General features: G+C 53.0%; 6 protein-coding genes across 6 annotated transcripts; 2 read left to right on the forward strand and 4 right to left on the reverse strand.

Annotated features, from left to right (window-relative positions):
* Positions 1 to 1577: 1577 nt before the first annotated feature.
* On the forward strand, positions 1578 to 3363 carry HD553DRAFT_308316 (uncharacterized protein). The gene is made up of 2 exons (XM_046179530.1): positions 1578 to 1707; positions 1804 to 3363. The coding sequence occupies exons 1-2, from the start codon at positions 1644 to 1646 to the stop codon at positions 2916 to 2918; spliced, it is 1179 nt and encodes a 392-aa protein (XP_046038246.1). The 5' UTR covers positions 1578 to 1643; the 3' UTR covers positions 2919 to 3363.
* Positions 3364 to 3657: 294 nt separating this feature from the next.
* HD553DRAFT_200367 (uncharacterized protein) lies at positions 3658 to 5792 on the reverse strand. The gene is made up of 7 exons (XM_046177094.1): positions 5565 to 5792; positions 5168 to 5436; positions 4700 to 4971; positions 4348 to 4393; positions 4183 to 4209; positions 4079 to 4091; positions 3658 to 3969 (listed from the first exon to the last, which is right to left on the reverse strand). The coding sequence occupies exons 1-7, from the start codon at positions 5596 to 5598 to the stop codon at positions 3755 to 3757; spliced, it is 876 nt and encodes a 291-aa protein (XP_046038247.1). The 5' UTR covers positions 5599 to 5792; the 3' UTR covers positions 3658 to 3754.
* A 909-nt stretch (positions 5793 to 6701) lies between these two features.
* Positions 6702 to 7828, reverse strand: HD553DRAFT_269982 (uncharacterized protein; the record flags this gene model as incomplete). Its single annotated transcript, XM_046177641.1, has 3 exons — positions 6702 to 7273; positions 7313 to 7487; positions 7676 to 7828. Coding segments are annotated over 3 exons (900 nt in total), but the record flags the coding sequence as incomplete, so codon positions are not given.
* Positions 7829 to 9142: 1314 nt separating this feature from the next.
* Positions 9143 to 10671, reverse strand: HD553DRAFT_322976 (uncharacterized protein; the record flags this gene model as incomplete). The annotated part of the gene is made up of 2 exons (XM_046181355.1): positions 9143 to 9459; positions 9885 to 10671. 2 exons carry the CDS (start codon positions 10669 to 10671, stop codon positions 9143 to 9145), a joined length of 1104 nt encoding a protein of 367 aa, XP_046038249.1.
* A 2675-nt stretch (positions 10672 to 13346) lies between these two features.
* On the forward strand, positions 13347 to 15270 carry HD553DRAFT_322977 (uncharacterized protein; the record flags this gene model as incomplete). The annotated part of the gene is made up of 3 exons (XM_046181356.1): positions 13347 to 13895; positions 13973 to 14819; positions 14882 to 15270. 3 exons carry the CDS (start codon positions 13347 to 13349, stop codon positions 15268 to 15270), a joined length of 1785 nt encoding a protein of 594 aa, XP_046038250.1.
* Positions 15271 to 15359: 89 nt separating this feature from the next.
* HD553DRAFT_340679 (uncharacterized protein) lies at positions 15360 to 16864 on the reverse strand (the record flags this gene model as incomplete). Its single annotated transcript, XM_046182573.1, has 6 exons — positions 15360 to 15659; positions 15740 to 16170; positions 16245 to 16320; positions 16405 to 16532; positions 16641 to 16715; positions 16822 to 16864. 6 exons carry the CDS (start codon positions 16862 to 16864, stop codon positions 15360 to 15362), a joined length of 1053 nt encoding a protein of 350 aa, XP_046038251.1.
* Between the last annotated feature and the right edge of the window lie 3113 nt (positions 16865 to 19977).

Raw genomic sequence — 19977 nt, forward strand, 5'->3', positions numbered from 1 at the left:
CCGGTTGGATTTATGCTTGGAGGACCGGGGGTGAAGGGAACAGCCGGGGCGACCGTCATCTGGTTGTACGAGTGAAGTTTCCAGACGGGACGACGAGCAAACTCGCTGGTAACACGAGGCCGCAAACGAAAGAAAAAGTTCCGCACAGGAGACCTGTTTGCAACAGAGCGCAACATCCTCTAAGTTAACGCTACTACCGAAGGCGAACGTAGAGCACTTCCTTAGCGGGGGGGGCTATCTTTGATAAGATTTCATGAAGGGTCTCAGTCGGAACTGTATCTTTGGGTCGAACCCGCGGGCCGACGATCAAAGTTCTTCTTTCCCTATGCTCCTATTGAGAACGTTACACCATTGAATGGGCTACAACGATGAGCGTGTTGTAAGCCTAGAATCTACAGTCGGAATGCTTCGCCATCGACTATCGATACCGAGCACAATCTTCAATTGTGTCTGTCGACCTCTGACTGAAGACAAGCTTGGCGTCAGGAATGCCAGGCGTCACGCCGGAGGTATCACAGACTTGAAGACCGCGGATTCATCATCATAAAACGAAAAACTTCATATTACATCAAAGGTCTAGGATTGATCGTGAAGTTTTGACGCTGTAGAGCGTTGACTGCTCTCGTAACCACGCTCGTAGGTTCTGAATGGTCGTCCTTTTCGACGGGCCTGATGCGAAGGGCGGGCGTATGGAGAACAGATGATTGATCGCCTCGGCGAATTGTTGGGTCCTGTCTTGGTAGGATTTATGGTCGCCATCGCTCTCCATGATATTACTGATCCATACTCCTACTCGATTATCGCACAACCAGACCAACCCGGTGGCAGCCTTGCCATCTTGTCCTTCTTATCCTAGAAAAGTCGTTGCACAACGGACTTCATAACAAATCCCGACGATCTCGATCCGTCCAGGATCAGCCTTGAATCAGACCCGGATACGGTAGGATTCCATATGACCGTGTCGGAAGCGCGAGACGAGCGGAGGGTGAAACCGAATGCATAGCTCGGAAGGTCATGACGGTCGAGTCAAGTTTGTGCTATAATGGTTTATCGGCAAGCAAAGGTAGTGTAGAGCGAAAGAAGCAGGGTCCCTCGGCGGCGGATCCGTCTTTCACGTATAACAAACCTGACGGAAAGAAGCGAGGCTTTCCTTGCATACACGGGTACTGCCAAAGTTGAAACGAGCAGAAAACCCAAGCGCAGACGCCGGGATGCAACGACTCGCCGCTCGACCACGCATTCTCACCAGGATGGGACTGACGAGATCGTCGGAAATCCCCTGCTCTCTCCTTCAGACGACCGAATCTCCCCGACTGGAACACGGCGCCGTCACGAGACCATGCCATACAACGACCGCCCTTCGTCGTCGCATCCATCTGAAACATGAAAACAAGCCGCGATTCGGTAAAACCTCGCCCGGAATAGCCTGATGGAAGATCTGGCTGACGTAATCTCCCGAACGATTCCCCGAAATGAAAGGTGGAGGTGGAGGTGCTGTTTCGGATCCGAAAGTGACCTTCGGTGTTGCTGACGACGAACGATGAGTACAAGTATATGAACACGACCTCGACCTTGTTATTGACATCCTTTATTCCACTCAAACAACTCTCTTACAAAATAAACCTAACCTCATCCTTCGCAACATGTCGTCTTCATCTGGAAAACTCGGTCTGGCCATCCTCGGCGCGGGAATCTTTGCCTTGGAAGGTGAGTCCCGGAAGGGTCGAAGCCGTGACTTGTCGACATCATCAAAGGAATATCGAAAACTGATCCAATCGTTCTCGTTATGTTTTCAACTCGCAGCCCACGTCCCCGCCATCAAAGCCTCTTCCGACATCATCGACTTCAAGGCCGTCTACTCGCGTTCTTCCCGGACCGCCACCTCGTTCTCCCTCGACAAGCAAGTGGCCGACTTCAAGCTCGACGTCTACCACGGTGACGATGGCCTCGAAGAGCTCTTGAAGCGTGATGACATCCACGCCGTGATCATCGCCCTCCCGATCCCTAAACAACCCGAGATAGTCGAGAAGGCTCTCCGGGCTGGCAAACACGTCCTCTCAGAGAAACCCATCGGGCCGGACGTGGCCAGCGCCAAGAAGCTCGTCGAGATGTACGAATCCGAGTTCAAGAACAAGGGACAAAACCTCGAATGGCGGGTCGCAGAGAACTTTGCTCACGAGCCCGCCGTGCTCCGTGCGGCCGAGCTGGTCGGTTCCGGCAAATCCCCCCTGGGTCCGGTCCTTTACTACGACGTCAAGGTCGTCAACAACGTCAAGTCCGGTTCGAAATACCACGCTACCGAATGGCGTAACGTACCTCAATACCAAGGAGGTTTCCTCATGGACGGCGGTGTCCACTCCGTAGCCGCCCTCCGAGTCATCCTCGGCTCCGCCAAACCCACGCACCTGGTCGGTCAATCCTCTCTCCATCGAACCCACCTCGGGCCGCACGATACCATCTTCGCCATAACCTCCCTCCCCTCGTCCACTGTATCCCCTCACGGTGATCCTTTCCCCCAACCGGAGAACTTGGAGATGGGCAAGTCCACCCCCTCGGGTACTTTCCTCATGTCCTTCTCCGCCCCCAGGACCCCGGAAGGGACCCCTCAGGTGTATACCATCACCTGCCTGAACGCCGTGTTGAAGGTCACCATGGGTGGCAAATGGACCGTCGAAGTGCTCAGCGAAGACCCCTCCGTCCTCTCCTTTGCCGGCGCCGCCGCCCAAAAAGGCGGAGAATCGTTTGACAGCGTGGGTGTTAAAGAGGAAGTGCGTCAGTTTGCCGAAAAGGTCCTCGGCAAGTCGAAAGATGGCGAGGTGAAGAACAACGGAGAGCCGAGGGGAGCGTTGTGGGATGTAGAGTTCGTCCAGGCGGCGTTGAGGAGCGGGGGCAAGGAGATCGTCTTGGCCGATCAGTAAACCGGTCGATGATATCAAGTCGGAAGGGGATAGATTGGATGGGTTTGATTTGGAGCTGGGATAGTTTTGGGTGGTTGGTCGTGTGATGCGCCTGGGAAGGTGGTCATGTCGTATATACGGGATTGACGAGAGATGTAATATGCTACGAAGTATGCCGAATTTGGTTACGTATGTGTGATATATCGCCTCGATCTGAGTCCGGCAAACAAGCGTTCGATACGAAGCCCTTGATCATGTCTACCATTCGCCACATCAATTTTACGGGATGTGCGGGCCGATCCGATGGAAAAGATTACGATTGGATTGTCTGAGATTGTTACGGACGGATGCATGTTACAACCTATTACTGCTTGACCTACAACCACTTCATCCGTTAATCGATTTCGATAGCGGTACGTGCGGTACTCGGCAGGAACTTGCATAATGTCCAGCAGCACGTGCTTGGTGAGACCAGACCATTTTTGCCTTCCTCCATCAACGCTCTCACCTGCGGGGTCAAGCGTGGTGAGACCAGACCATTTTTGCCTTCCTCCATCAAAACTCTCTCACCCTGTGGTTTATTCCATGAACGCGGTGCTCCTCCCATCGCTGTTGGAATGTGCGGCAAGTCTTTCCAACATAGAACCTGTCATCTCCTGCTAGTAGCAGGTAGATTCCATGCAATCGTGATAATAGTGACATGTCGGTATCAATATGGAGGGAGGAATCAAGGTAGGGAGAATCACTGGGTTTGGGCCGGGACCACAGCTCTCCCATGAGAAATCCGTTCAGCGATATTGCTCGACGATCACTGGCACTTTGTCATGACCACCCAACGCCCGCCGACCTAGCCCGAACTACCACTCCACACGCTCTCCCTTCCAATCGTAAAATCCCCCACCATGCCCTGTCATCTCCCCAGTTTCGCCGCGGACATCGCCTCGCCTCGCCCGCTGGATCATTTCCAACATCTTCAACGCCCCTTCTTCGGGCGTGAACAAGCCTCGACTGGGATCGGGTTCTGGGGAACCGATAATCGGGCGGGTAAATGAGGTCAGGGTCGTGCCTGGGTCTGTCATGTCAAATCGTATTCGGGAATGTGGCGAAGAGTCAGCGATAGGGTAGTCGAGCGGGTCGTCTGGCCGGTTGCGGTGTGTTTGCGGAGTGGGGGGAGGACTCACGATACGCCATAGCCTGATCAAGTTCCGTGTGCGATCAAAGAGTGAGCTTTCAGACGATCTGTGTCGACAAAGTCGACGGGTAGAGCGTTCCGCCGGGTACTCACCAAAGCCGATGATTTCTTCATGACCAACTACCGTATCACAGTCGCCGTAGAACCAAGCACAAAAGTCCACGACGAGACCAGACCAGATCGAATCGTAATAGAAACAGGCAAAATCATAGATCAGCTGACATTATCGATCCCCAAAAGTTGACGGCTGGTGCTCACCTCGTGGTCCAGCGTCCGGATCATCTGATTCAAGGCCGCTTTAGATCTACCGTCGGCCAAAAAAAAACAGAAGCACAGATTTTGAGCAATAGTATCGTCAGTATTCAGTACCGGTAGGTCGCTATTATTAAACTATTCGACCCGGGCTATCGCTCTTTTCCCCCTACCCTCGTCATCATCGTCGTATTTTTATCTTTCGTCAATTTGTCGTTCAACCTCGCCCCATCCTAACCTACTTATTCGAGCTCATGCTCATTACCTCCCCACACATCTTCCCGCCAAACATCCCCACAGCGAAAGTTCGAAAAGAACAAGAAGAAAAGGTCCAGAGAAGCCTAGGACCATGACTCACGCTCGATAACTATACCACCCCCCCTTCCGATTATCCCCAATACTCCCCACCCTAGCCGAAGTCGATAGCCAGACACCTCCATCGGGTCTTATCCATCCTCTTGCCGGGTCACCAATTTCTTGCAGATCTTCTAGTTGAGATTGGAATTGTCGAGAAGTAGGGACGAACTGTAAGATGTGTTTATAGAGGAGGAGGTGGCCCAGAGAGTTCAGGGCGAGTGATTGGAGTGCTGTGGAGGGGTCTAGTTGGGCGAGGGATTTTTCCGGGTGAAGCTGGGGGTTAGTTCAAGCGGACGACAAGGGTGATCCGGCGAAAGGACAGAAGAAAGAGGGCGAAGACAAAAGAGAAAAGTGAATCTGATCAGCTTTCAGAACACTCGACCGACGATAAACCACATCGATCTATCAATCTATCGATCTATCGATCTATCGATCTATCGATCCATCGACCTAGCGATCGATCACCCACCTGCCCAGCGAGACAGACGACCAACCTAACATCCTTCTTCCCGCCCAAGATATCCTTTACCTCATCAGCCGCTCGTTGAACAGTCTGTTCATCCAGAAGGTCGACCGAGTTGATGAGTTTGACCCGGGGATGAGATAGGATTTTCGATGAGGCCGATAAGGATGAGGATGAGGATGAGGCAGAGGATGACGGCTTGGACTTGGAAGTCAGGGCGATCACGTTCAACTGAGTCTTTTCCAGTAGTAGTTTGACCAGAGGTAGTCCCAGGCCTGGTTGATAGCAACCATATCGAGAGTTGACGCCGTGTTCGACGAACGGCGAGAACAGAGGTGATACATGCATCGAGTATCAGTGCATGATCTTTGGGAAGCGGGGATCGTGGGGATTGTGAACTTGCCGCCGGTAGCTCCTTGGATGATGGCGGTAGACATTATGGTTCAGTCTGAGCTATTTTGACTATCGAGAGTGTGTAGTCGGTTGTGAACGAAGGAGACGTAGTAAGAGGTAGATCTGCAGATGATCAAGAGGTCCCAGGTCGCAGGTCGATCGTCAATCGTCCGTGACTTCCTCGGGGATCGGCGTCGATCGAAATCGTCAACAAATGACGTCATCGACGATGGCATCGAGGTGAAACATATAGGATAGTAACATGCGAATAAACATCGTTGAACAGCAACTAGCTACATGGAATGCCCCCGTATCGAAACGGAGATAAGCAGAAAGCTACGTCTCGATAATGCATCGCAAGAAGTCGAGGAATCAGAACTTGGGGGTTTGAAGAATCGGTCGAACCGAGAAAGGCAAAAAGTCCACCAGGGACCTCCCACCACCATCTCGTCCGAAACGACCCGGTCACAGGAGAGCTTTAGGCATGAGCCCTCCTAGCCCTGCTCCTCCTCTTCTCCATATGTCCCCTCTTCTCGTACTCCATCTCCCCGACTTCAGCAGTCTGCGCCGCATCGGCTGCAGCACCAGTCTGGGAAGCCTGGTCGGGTCCCCATCGGTTCCCGCCCCTTCCGCCTCGCCCGCCACCTCGACCTCCTCCAGTCATAGTGCACCCGGTGCCGTGAGCAGCAGGAGCGCCGTCAACGGCGCCGTCCTGAGCAGCCGAAGGGAAAGGAACGGGAGGAGCTTGTTGTCCATCCGCAGCGGCTCCGGTAACGGAAGGTCGAGCAGGGTACTCAGCAGTAGGGTTCCCGTTCGTGTTCCCATTCCCGTACCCTCCGTACGACCCAGAAGCGGCAGCGGTAGGTTCGACATCAGCGGGTTCGCCACCGTACTCGCCCGCTCCAGTAGGTTCAGCATCAGACCCAGGAACTTCGACCGAAGCTTGTCCGCCTCCGAGGTTGAGGTCGGAAGAAGGAGCGGCATCGTCAGGCCCGCCGGTAGCGGAAGGTCGAGGACGACCACCACCCGTAGCGGTCGGGATCGAAGCTTCGGGCTCTCCTCCAGGGTTCCCTCCAGCGGCTCCGGTAGGCTGAGCATCAGGCTCGTCAGATTCCATCGTGGTCATCGATCCGGCAACACCAGCATCAGGGGCTGAACCCGATTCGATAGGCGCAACAGGCGCGGGAGCAGCGGGGTCGGCGACGTTGTTGGTAGAGTTGGCGATCGACTGCGTGTTCCCCGCTCCAGCACCTTCAGCTCCAGCCACTCCGGCAAACGCACCCTCCTGAGCGCCGACCTTCCACCCGTAAGCGGCGTTGTAAGTCGGTTTCCCCTCGATCCCGCCAGCGAACTGGTATCCGATATTGTTCATACTGTTGCCCCAATAAAACGGCTGAGTCGGGCCGCTCAAGTCGGACCCCTTAGTCGGTTCCCCTGGGGTAGGGTAAGAAGAGACCACAGCCCCGCCTTGGACGTCGCACTTGAATCCGTTCATGTACATCTCCGGATCAGAGTTCTTCCCCGACCAGAACCACCCGCAAGTGCATCCTCCTTCCGGACAAGCGGGCAGGTTACTGGGGATCTGGAAAGATGTAGCCCGTTCCCTGACACATCGGTCCTGGATGGACATGACGATGAAGTCCTCGGGCTTCGTCTCCGCCCCAGTAGGTTTGTACGCGATGGCCAAAGCGCAACCTAAGAGGCTGGCCTCGTCGTTGCCTTCCCAGCCTATCTGGCAAGATGTATCACCTTCAGGACAAGTAGTCCCCCCGGCGTGATACGCCCCAGGGTCGACAGGACAAGCGACGTCGGTAGCTTGGGGATTGCCGTATAGGGAATGTTCTTTGCGGCAGGCGATGTCCATGACGGTAGTACCACCTGGGGTGAGGGAGAGGGTTCCGGATGGGGTGTCGGATGCGTAGCCGTGGAACCACTATGTATCGCCGAAGGATGGTGAAATGGGTGAGGCAGCATTGGATCGAAAAGGAAGTATGGCGAGGGACGAACGTTGAACGAAAAAAGCGGTACGGAATAATCAGCGTCCTTCCTAAACAAGTTCTCTGAAACACCGACCGAAAAACATCGGTACGTCATCTCCCGCTCAAGCACTCGAACACTCACCCATTGGTCGAATGGAAGATCTCGCAACGGGTTATAGATAGGACCGGAGTCTGCTCCATAGACGTAATCCCCCCAGATGGCCATGTGCGCCATGACCGAGGGCATCGCCAGGAGGGCGAGCGCGGTGGTGTGGGTGAGGACGTTTCGGGTCATGATTTTGAAGAAGCTTGATGTGTGTCGTTGTGTTGTTGTTTTGTGAGGAAAAGGTGGAGCGAGTGATGCGGGAAGATGATGTTGCTGAAATTGATTGAGAGAGAGGGTTCGAAGAGCACAGCTCTGTTTCGAGGTCGAGGTTGAGGTTGTTGTACGTCGAGTACGTGAAGTCGAATGGGGAAAACCTAGCGAGAGAGATTCCTGAGGAAAAGAAAGTAGAAAGAGAAAAGACCCGGGGCATAATTACCTCAAGGAGCGAGGCGGGTCTTTATACTCGTCCAGGTTGAGCAGCGCGGGAGACGAAACAAAGGGTGAGGCGTTACACGGAGACCGCATGAGAGTAAAGGAGGGTCCCGCTCGGCTGCACACTGCGAAAGGTGCCTTTCCCATTCCCCTCCATGGAGTTTGCGCTGTGGACCCTCGTACCCTCGTAACCCAAAAGGCATATGCCCCTTGTCAATAATAATAAGAACCCCTCGGTTTCGCCCTGAAACGTCCTCTCTGTCGCCCTGCGCCCCCGTTTCATGATTCTCGGATCTGGATGATCATCCCGCGCGGATCAAATCGCGCGTCACAGCCACAAGGCAACAGCAGGAAGCGCGTAAAAAACCTGAAACGCGAAAGCGACCTCCTTCATCGACCCTCTTTCGTCCCCACCGTTGTGGTTGTCGGCCGAGGTATCAACGTGCGGGGAGTGGATATGGACTTTGGAAATAGGGTACCGCACTGCTGACGCACATGTATGCAGAAGAGAGCTACATCGGCTGATGACGTCGACCCGCCTTGCGCGTCGGATCACCCGAGAATCGTAACCGAAACTCAAACTCAATTACCCCTTGTGTAAATGACGTATCAGTCGGAACAAGGTTAAAGTCTGCTCGTAGCCGCGGCTTCGTGCATATGGTGTTGTATGCTTGTAAGTTTGCGCTGAGACCGCGAAACGATGGTGACAACGTGCAGAAAGCTGAGGCTGTGATGGGTTTGAATTTATCACAATCTTGCAACATGCCACAAGTCGAAGTCCCCTTGGCAGCAACAACAAATTTCGACTGTTTGACCCGTTATTGACGAGAAATTAGAAAAGAGCTCGCTCATACGCCAACGCGCGAGAAACGTTTCAAGAATTTCAAGGCATAGCGTGCGCGGAGCCAACATGGTTCCGCTGCAACCATCTCGTAATTGAAAAATCCTGGCAAGATGCCAATGGCAGCTTGAACTTGGCACAAATCTAATCACAATGCCATCGAATCTACACTAGTTTACATTGTCAAGTCTGGGCCAATCTATCTACTGTCCTGTCCTTTTCCTACACGGTCACTCCAGCTCGTCATCTTCAAATACCTGCCAAGTGGAAGTCGCCAACTTTCCGTCCTCATGCTGTTGTGCTTCTATCGCTGTCAAATTCCGTAGAACGGTCTGAAGTTGAGTGTCTCGGTCTTCCAGGCCGGGAACAATAGGGGAAGTCGCAAGCCTGAAGTACCTCTCAGTCCAGACGACTGTCCACCTCATGTACTTATCCACCAACGTCTTGTATTCATCATTGTTCTGAGATTTGCACCCATCCCATTCCTTCATGAACTCTGTTCGGTAGTTCTTGTAGCGGTCGTAGCCTTCAGGCACAAATCTGGTCCCTTTGCGCGGGCCGGTAACCTGACTCGTCGTCGAATCAGCCTCGTATAAGGCCTGGCAGCCGACCTGCCGGGTCTAGAGGGAATAAGGTCGCGGGACTGGGGAAAGGTAACGGTAGGCATAGTAATGTAATAACGGATGTCTAACTACTACAAGGTACTAGTTAGACGTCTGCGAGAACATCTCCTAAAAGGTCTCCGAGAGAGTCCCCGAGAGGGTCTCCGAACGAGCCCCGAGGCGACGCGCACCGTAGGCCGCGCGTCAAGTGACGCCTATAATACCTCGTCTCTGGAGGTCTCGGCAGACGAAGGGGTTCCGTCATTCTCGTCTTGCCAACTGGAAGTTGCTAACTTCCCTTCCTTCTGCTGTTCTGCTTCTATCTCTTTCAAGAACCAGAGAACACTTTGAAGTTGAACATCTCGCTCACGTGGATCGAGAACAATGGCGCCAATAGTCTCTCTGTAGTACACTCGATCCCATACCAATGTCCATTCAAAATACTTCTTGACCAAATTAAAGTAATCGTTGTTGTGCTCATGACGGCACTTGTTCCATTCTTCGACAAATCCCGCTTTGTAGTCCTTGGAGCGATCATAGCCCTTGGGAATGAAAGTGGCCTCAACCATCTTGTCAGTATCTACGGTCGTGGAGATGGATTGTTGAGAATCGGCGATCGATACTTCGCAAGACGCCTTTGACGCTTGATCCAGAGTCATCGGGCCGCGTTCGGGATGACGGTGATTGATGTACTCGTAATCGCGAGGCACTCCATCAGGTAGGGCCCATGAATTAAACACCGTACCATCCCTTTGATCAAAACCCCGATGATTGGTCATCTGGTTGATCTGATGCTGGAAAGCTTTGAAGCGGTAGATCATCTCCTGGAGATTATCACTGTCACGGGTTCGTTCGTTGTACCAGACGAGCACAGAATCCTCGAAAAGAGGCCGAAACTCTTCGACACCGAAGGTCAGGTCAAAGAACTGGCTCACGAGCCGCTGTTTGAATTCGTGACCATTGAGTGCAGCCCATCGGGTGGTCAGTTCGGCCTCATAGTCCCGGTCCCCGAGAGCCGTGATCGACCCCAGATTATCTCGCGAGGTTCCCTGACTGGAAGTAGAGGAGCCGAGTGCGGATCCAGCACTATGACCCCCACCGCTAGAGGGAGCTGTGAAAGAGGGCTCTGTTTGATCGGTGGATGGGTTGAACGACATAACGATGGTGTTATATGTCGAGAGGCGAAGTTCAGTTTGTGATGTTTGAGGGTGGATTGTGATGATAGTATAGATGGGGAGACCCCGACAAAAATCGCCAAAAGCCCCCTCGTCTTGCTCGCTTTATATATACTTATTGGCCCGCGATCCAGGTGGACTTGTACAGCCATTTGCCCCTCTTGACTTCCTTTGATCGGATGAAACAGCTCGTTCGTCTCGCTTGCTTTCGGCACAAGGACAGGGGTCGCGACAGTATGTTGTCATGTGGCGTCAGGATGGTCTCGTGACGGCATGCGATGAAACGCGGCAGGACAGGAGGGAGAATACGATCCTTTGTGTGGGTTCTTGTTTCTTTGCGGTTTGCGCAAACAGGGTTCTGGCTTTCTCGCTAGATCATGCGCTAGTGGCGCTGGTGGCATCGATCTCGCAACAGAGACATCGTTCGACAGATAAGCCTACAATCTATCACAATGCACGTAATCGACTTCTGTCTACAAGGCTGCAAAAGGGTTCTAACGATACACTTCGGGGTTGAAACACGGCACGACTGGGCAGAGCACTTGCTCCTTTGTGTGGGTTCTTGGTTAGCTCCACAAGTCAAGAGATCATGCTTGATTTCTCGCTTGAACAGGGATTTTGATTTTGATAACGCGACCGATGTCGCAACATGTAGCATCAATTTGCTCGTTGTATCCTTGGTCACAGCAGGTCGCAACCCTGAATCGAGAGAATGGCAATTCGAGACCTGGCGCTCCTGATACGCGCAGCTTCAGAGATGATGGTAGTTTCTGTCAGTACTCGAACAGACGGATCCCTGCTCGAACTGTTTCGCAATCGGTTTGTTCGGCCGGCCGTGGTGATCGCCTGTTGTTCTTTCTCGCCATGATGACATCCTCGATATGCATCGCATCACCAATTCACAATGTCTTTCAACTGCGCGATATGCATCGCATCACCAATTCACAATGTCTTTCAACTGCGCGAGACCGATAACAAAGCGATGTCAAAGTTGCAAAAATCATCGCTCGCTCAAAACCCATAGAGTGGCCCTGGAGATCTAGGCGATCGCTATGAACTCGGCGTACGCCATCGTTCCCAAGTTCAACTCCCAACTTGGACTACGAGTGTCAAAGTAAAAAGCGGTATTTCAGTATCTGAACTCCTCCAACTCTCCAAAGGTCGAGCGGTCAAATCCGCAAAGGCATCATCGGCCAGTTTCTCTTGACGTCCACTGGTAACCCGCTCAAATACCGCTGACCATCGTACCTCCTTTATCGTACTACACAAGCACGCAGGGGTCATCAAGCTTTGCGGTCTTACGAGGAGCGGAGCTCTGCTGCAGCGCGTGCAGATAGTGCTCATAGTCTTCAAACGTCACTCCCGATATTCAATTTCCGCTGTACCAATATTTCCGGTCGGGTGAGATATCGAAGACGACGACAATAATAGGGATGTGCCACTATCGATCTGACAACTTGCAGTGAGAGCGGACTTTCCTTATCATTAATGATATCCCGACCCCGACCCGCTCTTTTTGCCGCTCGAGCTACCTTGAGACTTCGACTTGAGCTATATAAATCAGGCCATCGAACTCATTGCCATGTTGCGTTACATCCTATCCGGTGTAGTAAGTACCCCAACACCAGCGTTGGTTCTTTCATCATACTGCATCAAGTTCATACACAACAAAACATGTCATCTGACGCATCGTCGAACCCCTCTACGGCTGGTGAGTACTGTATTTGTTTCCTCGAAATACCCAGTCAGTGGAGGAGACTGATAGTCATGATACCGGTGAATGTCCAGACCCATCTTTGTTGAGCAGTTCTCAATCGGAAGCGGGTACCGAGGAGAATCGATCCGTTCCCACCCGCATCGACTTCTGGAGCAAGGGCGACAAACGTGTTCGCATAGGAATGCATTCGCTCGCCGGGGTCCATGATTCTCTGCTGAGTTGACTAGAATAGCATTATTGTGGAAAGGATACGACTGCGTTTTCGTCTGGCCCGAGTAAAGTGTTCGTGCTTCATAGACGATATCTTGTCGAGCGCTGCTGTGGCGCCAGCGCACTTTGGCTACCATCACATGAGATGCTATGATCGCCTTTTGTTCGAGCTGCGATTCGAGTGCGCTATCTTTGCAATCCTCCACTGGTATCATTGAATGCTATGTCATCCCACTTCCTTTTACGTGAAGGACAGCCAGTGCGCCAGTGCCCAGATCAAACGAGGGTGAAGGGATCGTCGCGAGGATCGATTATGGGACCCGAGTTCGGAGAATTTCGCCTCGGGCATCCGATCCGGATCCTTTTACGCGTGTTTCTTCTTGGACGTTTAAGTATAGTGAGCCGAAAGCGTCAACTCGCCGCGACGTGTTATGTCCGTCTCGTCGCGCGCGATATATTACCATGTCCGCTTCCGCGCGAGAGATATATTACCAGCCGTAGCGATCAGAGCGGTTGGAATCACAAAAAGCAGCTCTTCATCCCAGTTTTTGTTAGATTGGTATGAAGTTATCTCGGGCCCAGACCTCTCGTCACGGCGTACACCTCGACCTAGCCCTCAGACGTACACCTATACCTATACCCATATCTATACTCTATCCTCCACACCGTTACATCTAGCACCTCTTGTACCTTCGCCCTTAGCACACCACGTTATACTATACAATTCAAAATGTCTGACGCCGCTCGACTCGACCGCCTTGAAGCTCTCATCATGAAGATGGTAGCCCCTAATCGACCTGCAGATGAACCTGCTCCCGATACATCAACATCAAGCCGCCTTCATGTCATCCCTGAGCCATACCGACGACCGAAAGCTCCAGCCCAGCCCGTGTATAGCGAAGACGAGGCCGAAGAGGACTCATGGGATGGAGAGCAAGACGACCCCGAAGACCCAGAAGCTACCCCTCCCCCTCTGCCCAGACACAAACCAACCCGAGGTGAATCATCTGGATATGCACCTAGGTCGACTCAGGCCCGTAGTACTCGTGATTCACCAGACGTCGGCCCATCCAACCTTGCTCGACGAGCTCATGCACTGGTACAAGCCAACAAGACTACGCCCTTCATTCGCGCAGAGGGTATAAGGTCTGCAGGTGCTGGTAACTTCAAGCAACGAGGCCATGGTGGGGGCTACGCTTTTGGAGGTCATCCTCTGCAGCAGACCTCTCGTCCTCCCAAGAAACCTGGCAAGGACGTCAAGGCTTGCAAAACCGGAATGGTCAGTACGCGTACGCTTCGTGGGCCCTCCGTAGTGATACCACACGTCAACTAACTTGCCCTCGATCGTTTACACAGGTGGTCTATATCCCAGACGGTTCTTTTGTCAGAGACAAGTTGACCCTTGTTTCTATCTTCAAGAGCAAATGGGCCGGTACCAAGGAGTACCTGTCTACAGCTGGCTATATGCAACTTCTCCATTTCAAGGCCCACATGAGCGCGAAAGACATGGTTGAACACGTTGAAACGATCTTCAAATCAAGCCGACCTTTACCCCGCCTCTGGTCTTGGGCCTTCCTTCAACCGGCTTCACAGAGTCTCAACCCTGCCGCTGTGTATTCACCCTGGGATACGACCCTCGACAATCTCCGTGCGCGTTGCCTCGACACGCAGTTCATCTGCATCATTCCGGAGACTTGGGAGACCCAGCACCACTCAGGCTTTCGGCGTGCTGTTGCTCAAGCAATCAGCCGTGATCCTGTGTCTTGGCAACCTCTACCCAAGACCCCCATGGGCCCTCCCTTGAGCCAGGCAAAGAAGGGAAAGAGAAGGGCCGTACGCGAGACGTCATCCGAATTAGACCGGGAGGAACAGCGATACCGCGATGCAGAAGCGTTAGAGATCGCTATGGCAGATCCGACATGCCCAGGTTGTGGCAGATCATACCCTACGGACCGGCTAGAGTGGCATGTCACCAGCTGTGCCAAGGCTATTGCCCTGAACCAGGTGGAGAGCTCAGAATCGGAGCCAGAAGGGGTCGTTGATCTAGACGCCGTTCAGCGTGAAAACACGCTCGACACAGACCCAGGCGATCGGGATGTCATCACGATCGACGATTACGACAACCTGGGCAAGATCACTGAAGACTTCCAGGCCGTGAGTGATGTGGGGGGAACGCCTGAACCGCAAGGCCCAAGCATATCGGGTCAGTACTCAAGCTAGCGTTGGTACAATATAGTTTGCTCACACCTTGCGTCTGATATACAGATCTGCTGAAGACAAAGCTGACACCGGAACAGTTTCGGGCCATATGCGTTCAATTTATCGAAGACCATGGCCGAGAAAACTTCAATATGCATGTGATGGTGGCCAAAGGTGTATCTTCGGATCAACCTGCCATATCATCAACGCAAGCTGCTCAGGAAGAGGTTGTAGTCGACTGGGAGTTAGGCACACATCTCAACGGCGTAGAACAAGACGGAGAGTCTAGGCTATCTGAGCCAGGCGTAGTTGAAGAGCCAGCACTTATGCCTGGGGTCGAAGTTGCGGTTGGCAACAAGAGGGCAAGGTCTAAGTCTTCTCCAGAGAAAAGCGGCATTGCTCATGCACGTCGCAGACTCCGAAGCCACAACGAAGCCTCATCTAGCAATGCGTAGACCTTTGTACTTGTAGACCGCAACGGTATAGATAAAAACATAATTTAAAAAAAGAAAATACATGTATAAATAAAAAAAAAGAGGCCCGACTACCTCCTTCGCCCACCTCGAGCAGCAGCCTTGAGCTGGGTGCTCGTAGGCTTCGCTTCTCGGCGAGACGAGCACCAAGGGTGAGTGACATACTGGCAGTTCTTGCCGTTACGCCAGATGCACCTCAAACACTTGCCCTCCTTACCCGGGATGACCGAGCACTCCGCATACCTCTCGTTCATGGCAATCATGAGCGCATCGTCTTCTTGGGGCGGGCGTGTCTCCCCACAACAGACGTTGCACTCGTCACCGTCGATCATCAAGGCGGCCCCGGGATCGTTGTACAGGGCCTCGGCGGCCTGCGAGGGATAGCAAGATGAAAGACCGATGGGGTTAGTATTTGTTTGTCAACTAATCTATCAGCCTTGACGTGACTTACAATCGCGTTGGCCCAACGGTTGTTGGACCAGGTCACCGGCTTGAACTTGGGCATTTGAAACCCCTCATGGGGCGGGATGCGTGGCGACAGCCTCCGGCTCCGCCTCTTGCTCGGAGAGGGCGAATCGACGAGGTCGAAGTCGTCGTCGTACCCATCGAACTCGTCGAGAGCCACGGGCCTCTTCGACCCTCGGCGGGGCGTCCTCACCTCGTCGGACCCCACCACCAGCTCCAGCCTGTCCAGCAAGCTGGTCATCCTGGCCTCGGTGGTGGGGCTACCCGCACCCGCACCCGCACCTGCACCTGCACCCTCACGGCCGAGGAACGGGTTTGGGCCTTGGTTTTGCCCGGTCCGGAGGGGTCGAAGGGGAGGGACGGGAGGGGCAGGAGGGGGAGGCGGGGGGCGGGTGGAGCGGATGGGGGTGATAGTGACTGAGAGTTCAACACGAAAACATATAAATCAGTTATACTCGATGAAGTATTAGACCCGTACACGCCTAGCTTACACCCCTCCGCAGCCAACATCTCCCTCACCAAGGCCTGGTGAGCCGGGACGTTGAGCAAGGTCCTGATCTGGGCCCTCTATACGTCAGGCATGATAAGAAATCAGTCTGGTATAGGCAAGGAAGATCGAGAGAATAGTAGTGAGATGATCATGTAACTTACTGCAGTAGCGAGAGCATCCCGCTCTCGTTGGGCTCGCTCGAGAGCGGCCTGGTGGGCGGCCTCCTCGGCCAGCCGGCGCTGCTCCGCAGCCTCTTCCGCGGCCTCCCGACGTCGCTGCTCGAGTGCCCCTACACACAAGAAATGATTGCGAAGGTATCAGTATATGCAAGCAGCAACAGCGGAAGGATATGGACGGGGAAGGCGTAGTCAAAGGAAGGGTCAAAGGAAGGGCTTACTCTCGTTCACCTCGTTGAACCTCGCCCTCTGCTCGTCCGTCAATTCGGTCATCCACACTTGATAATCTTCAAGCGCTGTGCAAGGTAAGGTCAGACGAGAACACAAAGACCCAGGTGTAAGCTAAGACTCTCAGAACCTATTGGCGTACGAAAGGTATGCTAAAGGTATGCTATGACTTACAACCGCCGGGAAAAACGGGCAAAGGCTGTTCGTTGTTCTCCATTTTGAAAATGTATGCAAAGAGTTTGATAAAGACGAGGTCGATTTAAGTGTTTGCGTTTAGAGTATAGACGTATAGACAGATGTGATAGTAAAGTAAGAATCGATGAGAAGGTGATGTAGATATATCAAGTGCGTCGGTGGCATGGGCCTACCTACCCCCTAGGCCCATGCCACGTCTTTGTTTACTGATGATGGAACACGTCGAGAGGTTCTTTTGTTCTTTTCGTATGCCATCAAATCAAAACAAACATACGCTTATGCCATTGGCTACATCACTCGTCAGCCAAGATACAGTCATGAACCCACTCCCGTACGGCAAGGTATTGCAGGGTATTGAAGAGGCCATCGTCACCTTCCTCGGCAGAGTGTTCCGTTGGGGGCGGGAAATGTTGATTGAGCGCTTTCCTAAAGCCTGGATCTTGTAGCAGCGGTGGTAACAGCTCGTGATACCGTTCGACCTCGACATAGGGATCGCTTTCACGTTCAGGCTGTGACAGATCTTCTTGCCGTTGTTCCGATACCCAGCTTAGTACGCCTGGCCTGCGTCTGGCAGAGCCTGGCCCGTCTCCGTCTACACCTTCGTCTTCTTCGTCCCCGGATAGCACCTCGTCAATGATGCCCATATCATCAAGAGCGTCGGCGGGGAAAAGATCAAGATCCATCCCTCGAGCTTTAGCCTTCAGCATGCCATCAAGCCACTTCTTGCGTGGGCTCCATCCACGTTCACCAGAGGTCGTGCTCTTGTGATGGTTATGCGCAAGGACATGTCGGCGGATGGTCAGGTTCAGCAGGGGTAAGAAGCAATGGTGTAGGCAGAAAATGTCGACTGGGTTGTCGGGGTCGAGCTCTTCTCTGAACTCAAGGTCGGCAAATGTTCTTGAGTATTTGTGCGTGAACTTTTCCCCAACTTCCTTCCAATGACGCTCGATTGGGGTGTTGCTGGTCGATTTGCCTCGGATGAAAGGTGCTTTGATGGTATCTAAGCAGGAAGGCCCATGAGCCTGTGCATATGCGGGCGGTTAAGCTAGTCACAGCCTAGTGTGCTTACTTCGAATGGCTACCATCTGCTTCCAAATGCCGTAGTTCTCTTTCCCAAAATCTACCCGTACCCGTTGAGGCCATCCCCATTCATCCGTGGCGTGAAGGAACAACCTCTCTACTGTCTCGGCCCGGTTGTTATCGCCCGCTTGCATGAATACGCAGACTCGGCTGTACCCATCGACGCCTCCATGTATAACAAACTTCCAGCGTATAAGCTTGTGCTGACCATCGATGTGCCAGAGAGAGTTTGGGAACGGGACCTTGTACACCCGCCGTTTACGCATGACTGACTTGCGTAGCCTTGAACCTTCCGGATCTAAAGCCCTGCTTAGCTCTCTTGCATGCTCTCGGGTGATGTGCACACCCACGCCTTCGAGATAGCCTTGCAGTTTGCGATAGCCGACCATGATGCCGTCTTGGCTATTCAAACAATCTTGTATATGCTGTGGCATGGCATATGAACTCAGTCAAGCGAATATAAAGATCGGCATACTAAGCCATACTGGGTCAGGTACTCACCTTCTGAATGACTTCCTCCGGCACTTGGTGCTTGACTTCCCGTTTAGATGGCCCACCCAATGCTAGTCGACGTCGGCGAACAGTACTTCGAGAACAGCCCAAGTGTTCGGCTATCTCCTGGTCGGTAAAGCCCTCTTGATCTAGCTGCTGGAACAGAGGAATGTTCAAGGCCAGGCTATAGCCACCAGTTGGCAGAGCGACGGTTTGCCTGGAGAGATGGGTCGGAGCGTTGTTCAAGATGTTTTGGTGTACAGCGGCAAGTTGCTCACGCAGGCTAAGTGTTGCCTGCCAGTGATTACGCAGTACTTGCATAGGTAATTTGCCCCTAGCTTCGGCCGTCAGCCAGGTAACGAGACCATCTAGTTGGTGTATGAACGGAGGTAGGAGGCTGTGATCCCGATCCGCTGATGGTAAGGCGAGCAGTGCAAGGATAGGGGTATGTACCTCCTCGACGTAGGCGTCGACGGCAGCTTGAATGGCCTCGTACGGATCGAGATTGTGATCGGGCATGTTTGTATAAGGCTAGGATATGCTGTACATCGATCAAGTATATGTCTAGGACTGTCGAAGTAGGTCTGAGGTAGACTTAGGCAAAGCCTGAGGCAGGCATGGGCCTTGCGCCCCCTCTGGGCCCGAGATAACTTCATACCAATCTAACAAAAACTGGGATGAAGAGCTGCTTTTTGTGATTCCAACCGGTATGATATCGCTCGCCAGCACTAGTAGCGGTAAGATATCGCGCGAAACGCGAAATCGCATAATATGCGTTTTTCGCGAGTTGAACCAAACCGCCCGGTATATTTAAGCGTTTCAGCGAGCCTCGGTCAGGAGACGACGACGGTTTCACGCGTCCGATCTCTTGAAACGGGGGTGGGGGGCACAGCAATCGCGTGGTCTCGGCCGAAATAGGAATAGGCGATCGATCAAAATCGCCAAAGGAAGGTCGTTTCGGCGTCAGAGATTGATCGAAGGAGGGGAAGCAGGGAGGGGAGAGGAGGGGGAGGGGAAGGGGAGCGTGTGGTTCGAGCGGGTTTGACGTTTCGTCGTTGTTGCTGTTATAGACCCGCACAACGTCGTTGAGACGGGCGATTCGAGCCAAGATGCTCGTCGAGATCCATCATCACGTATCATCATCTCACGGCAGACGGCTGGCCCGTGATTCGCAATTTCGCAACGACGTATCAGCGGAAAGCCCACTTGATAATAAGCACTCGATCTCTGTTAGAAGATCTCGCACTCTCCTTTAGATCATCCTGCGCTCTGAGCGCTCTGAAGCATTGATTGAAACACGATCCTTCGCTGGTCGTCGGTCGTCACAAAAGTAAAGGCACTTGATTGCATCGGACGATCCTCGTTCTCGCTTAGTCACTTGGCGAAGTGCTCCATCAGCAACAAGGGGAAGGGGAGACTGCTGTCGTCATACGAAGCGATCAAATCGAGGGTGAGCTGGCATTCCGTATCGGGAACTGCCGCATCTGCATTGACCGATATACATATAGCCTACTCTGAGAGGAAGGTATTAGGATACAGGTCGTCAACCATAGTTCTTCGACA

Source organism: Filobasidium floriforme (assembly GCF_021052385.1).
Source record: "Filobasidium floriforme strain CBS 6241 chromosome Unknown HD553scaffold_6, whole genome shotgun sequence".
Lineage (NCBI taxonomy): Eukaryota > Fungi > Basidiomycota > Tremellomycetes > Filobasidiales > Filobasidiaceae > Filobasidium > Filobasidium floriforme.

Excerpts from the sequence above, each read along its gene's own strand:
- HD553DRAFT_308316 (XM_046179530.1), top strand. The coding sequence starts at position 1,644 with ATGTCGTCTTCATCTGGAAAACTCGGTCTGGCCATCCTCGGCGCGGGA. Across the intron at positions 1,708-1,803 it reads GGGAATCTTTGCCTTGGAAG|CCCACGTCCCCGCCATCAAA; the intron begins GTGAGTCCCGGA and ends TTCAACTCGCAG.
- HD553DRAFT_200367 (XM_046177094.1), bottom strand. The coding sequence starts at position 5,598 with ATGTCTACCGCCATCATCCAAGGAGCTACCGGCG. Across the intron at positions 5,437-5,564 it reads CATCCAAGGAGCTACCGGCG|GCCTGGGACTACCTCTGGTC; the intron begins GCAAGTTCACAA and ends GCTATCAACCAG. Across the intron at positions 4,210-4,347 it reads TCCGGACGCTGGACCACGAG|TTGGTCATGAAGAAATCATC; the intron begins GTGAGCACCAGC and ends GTGATACGGTAG.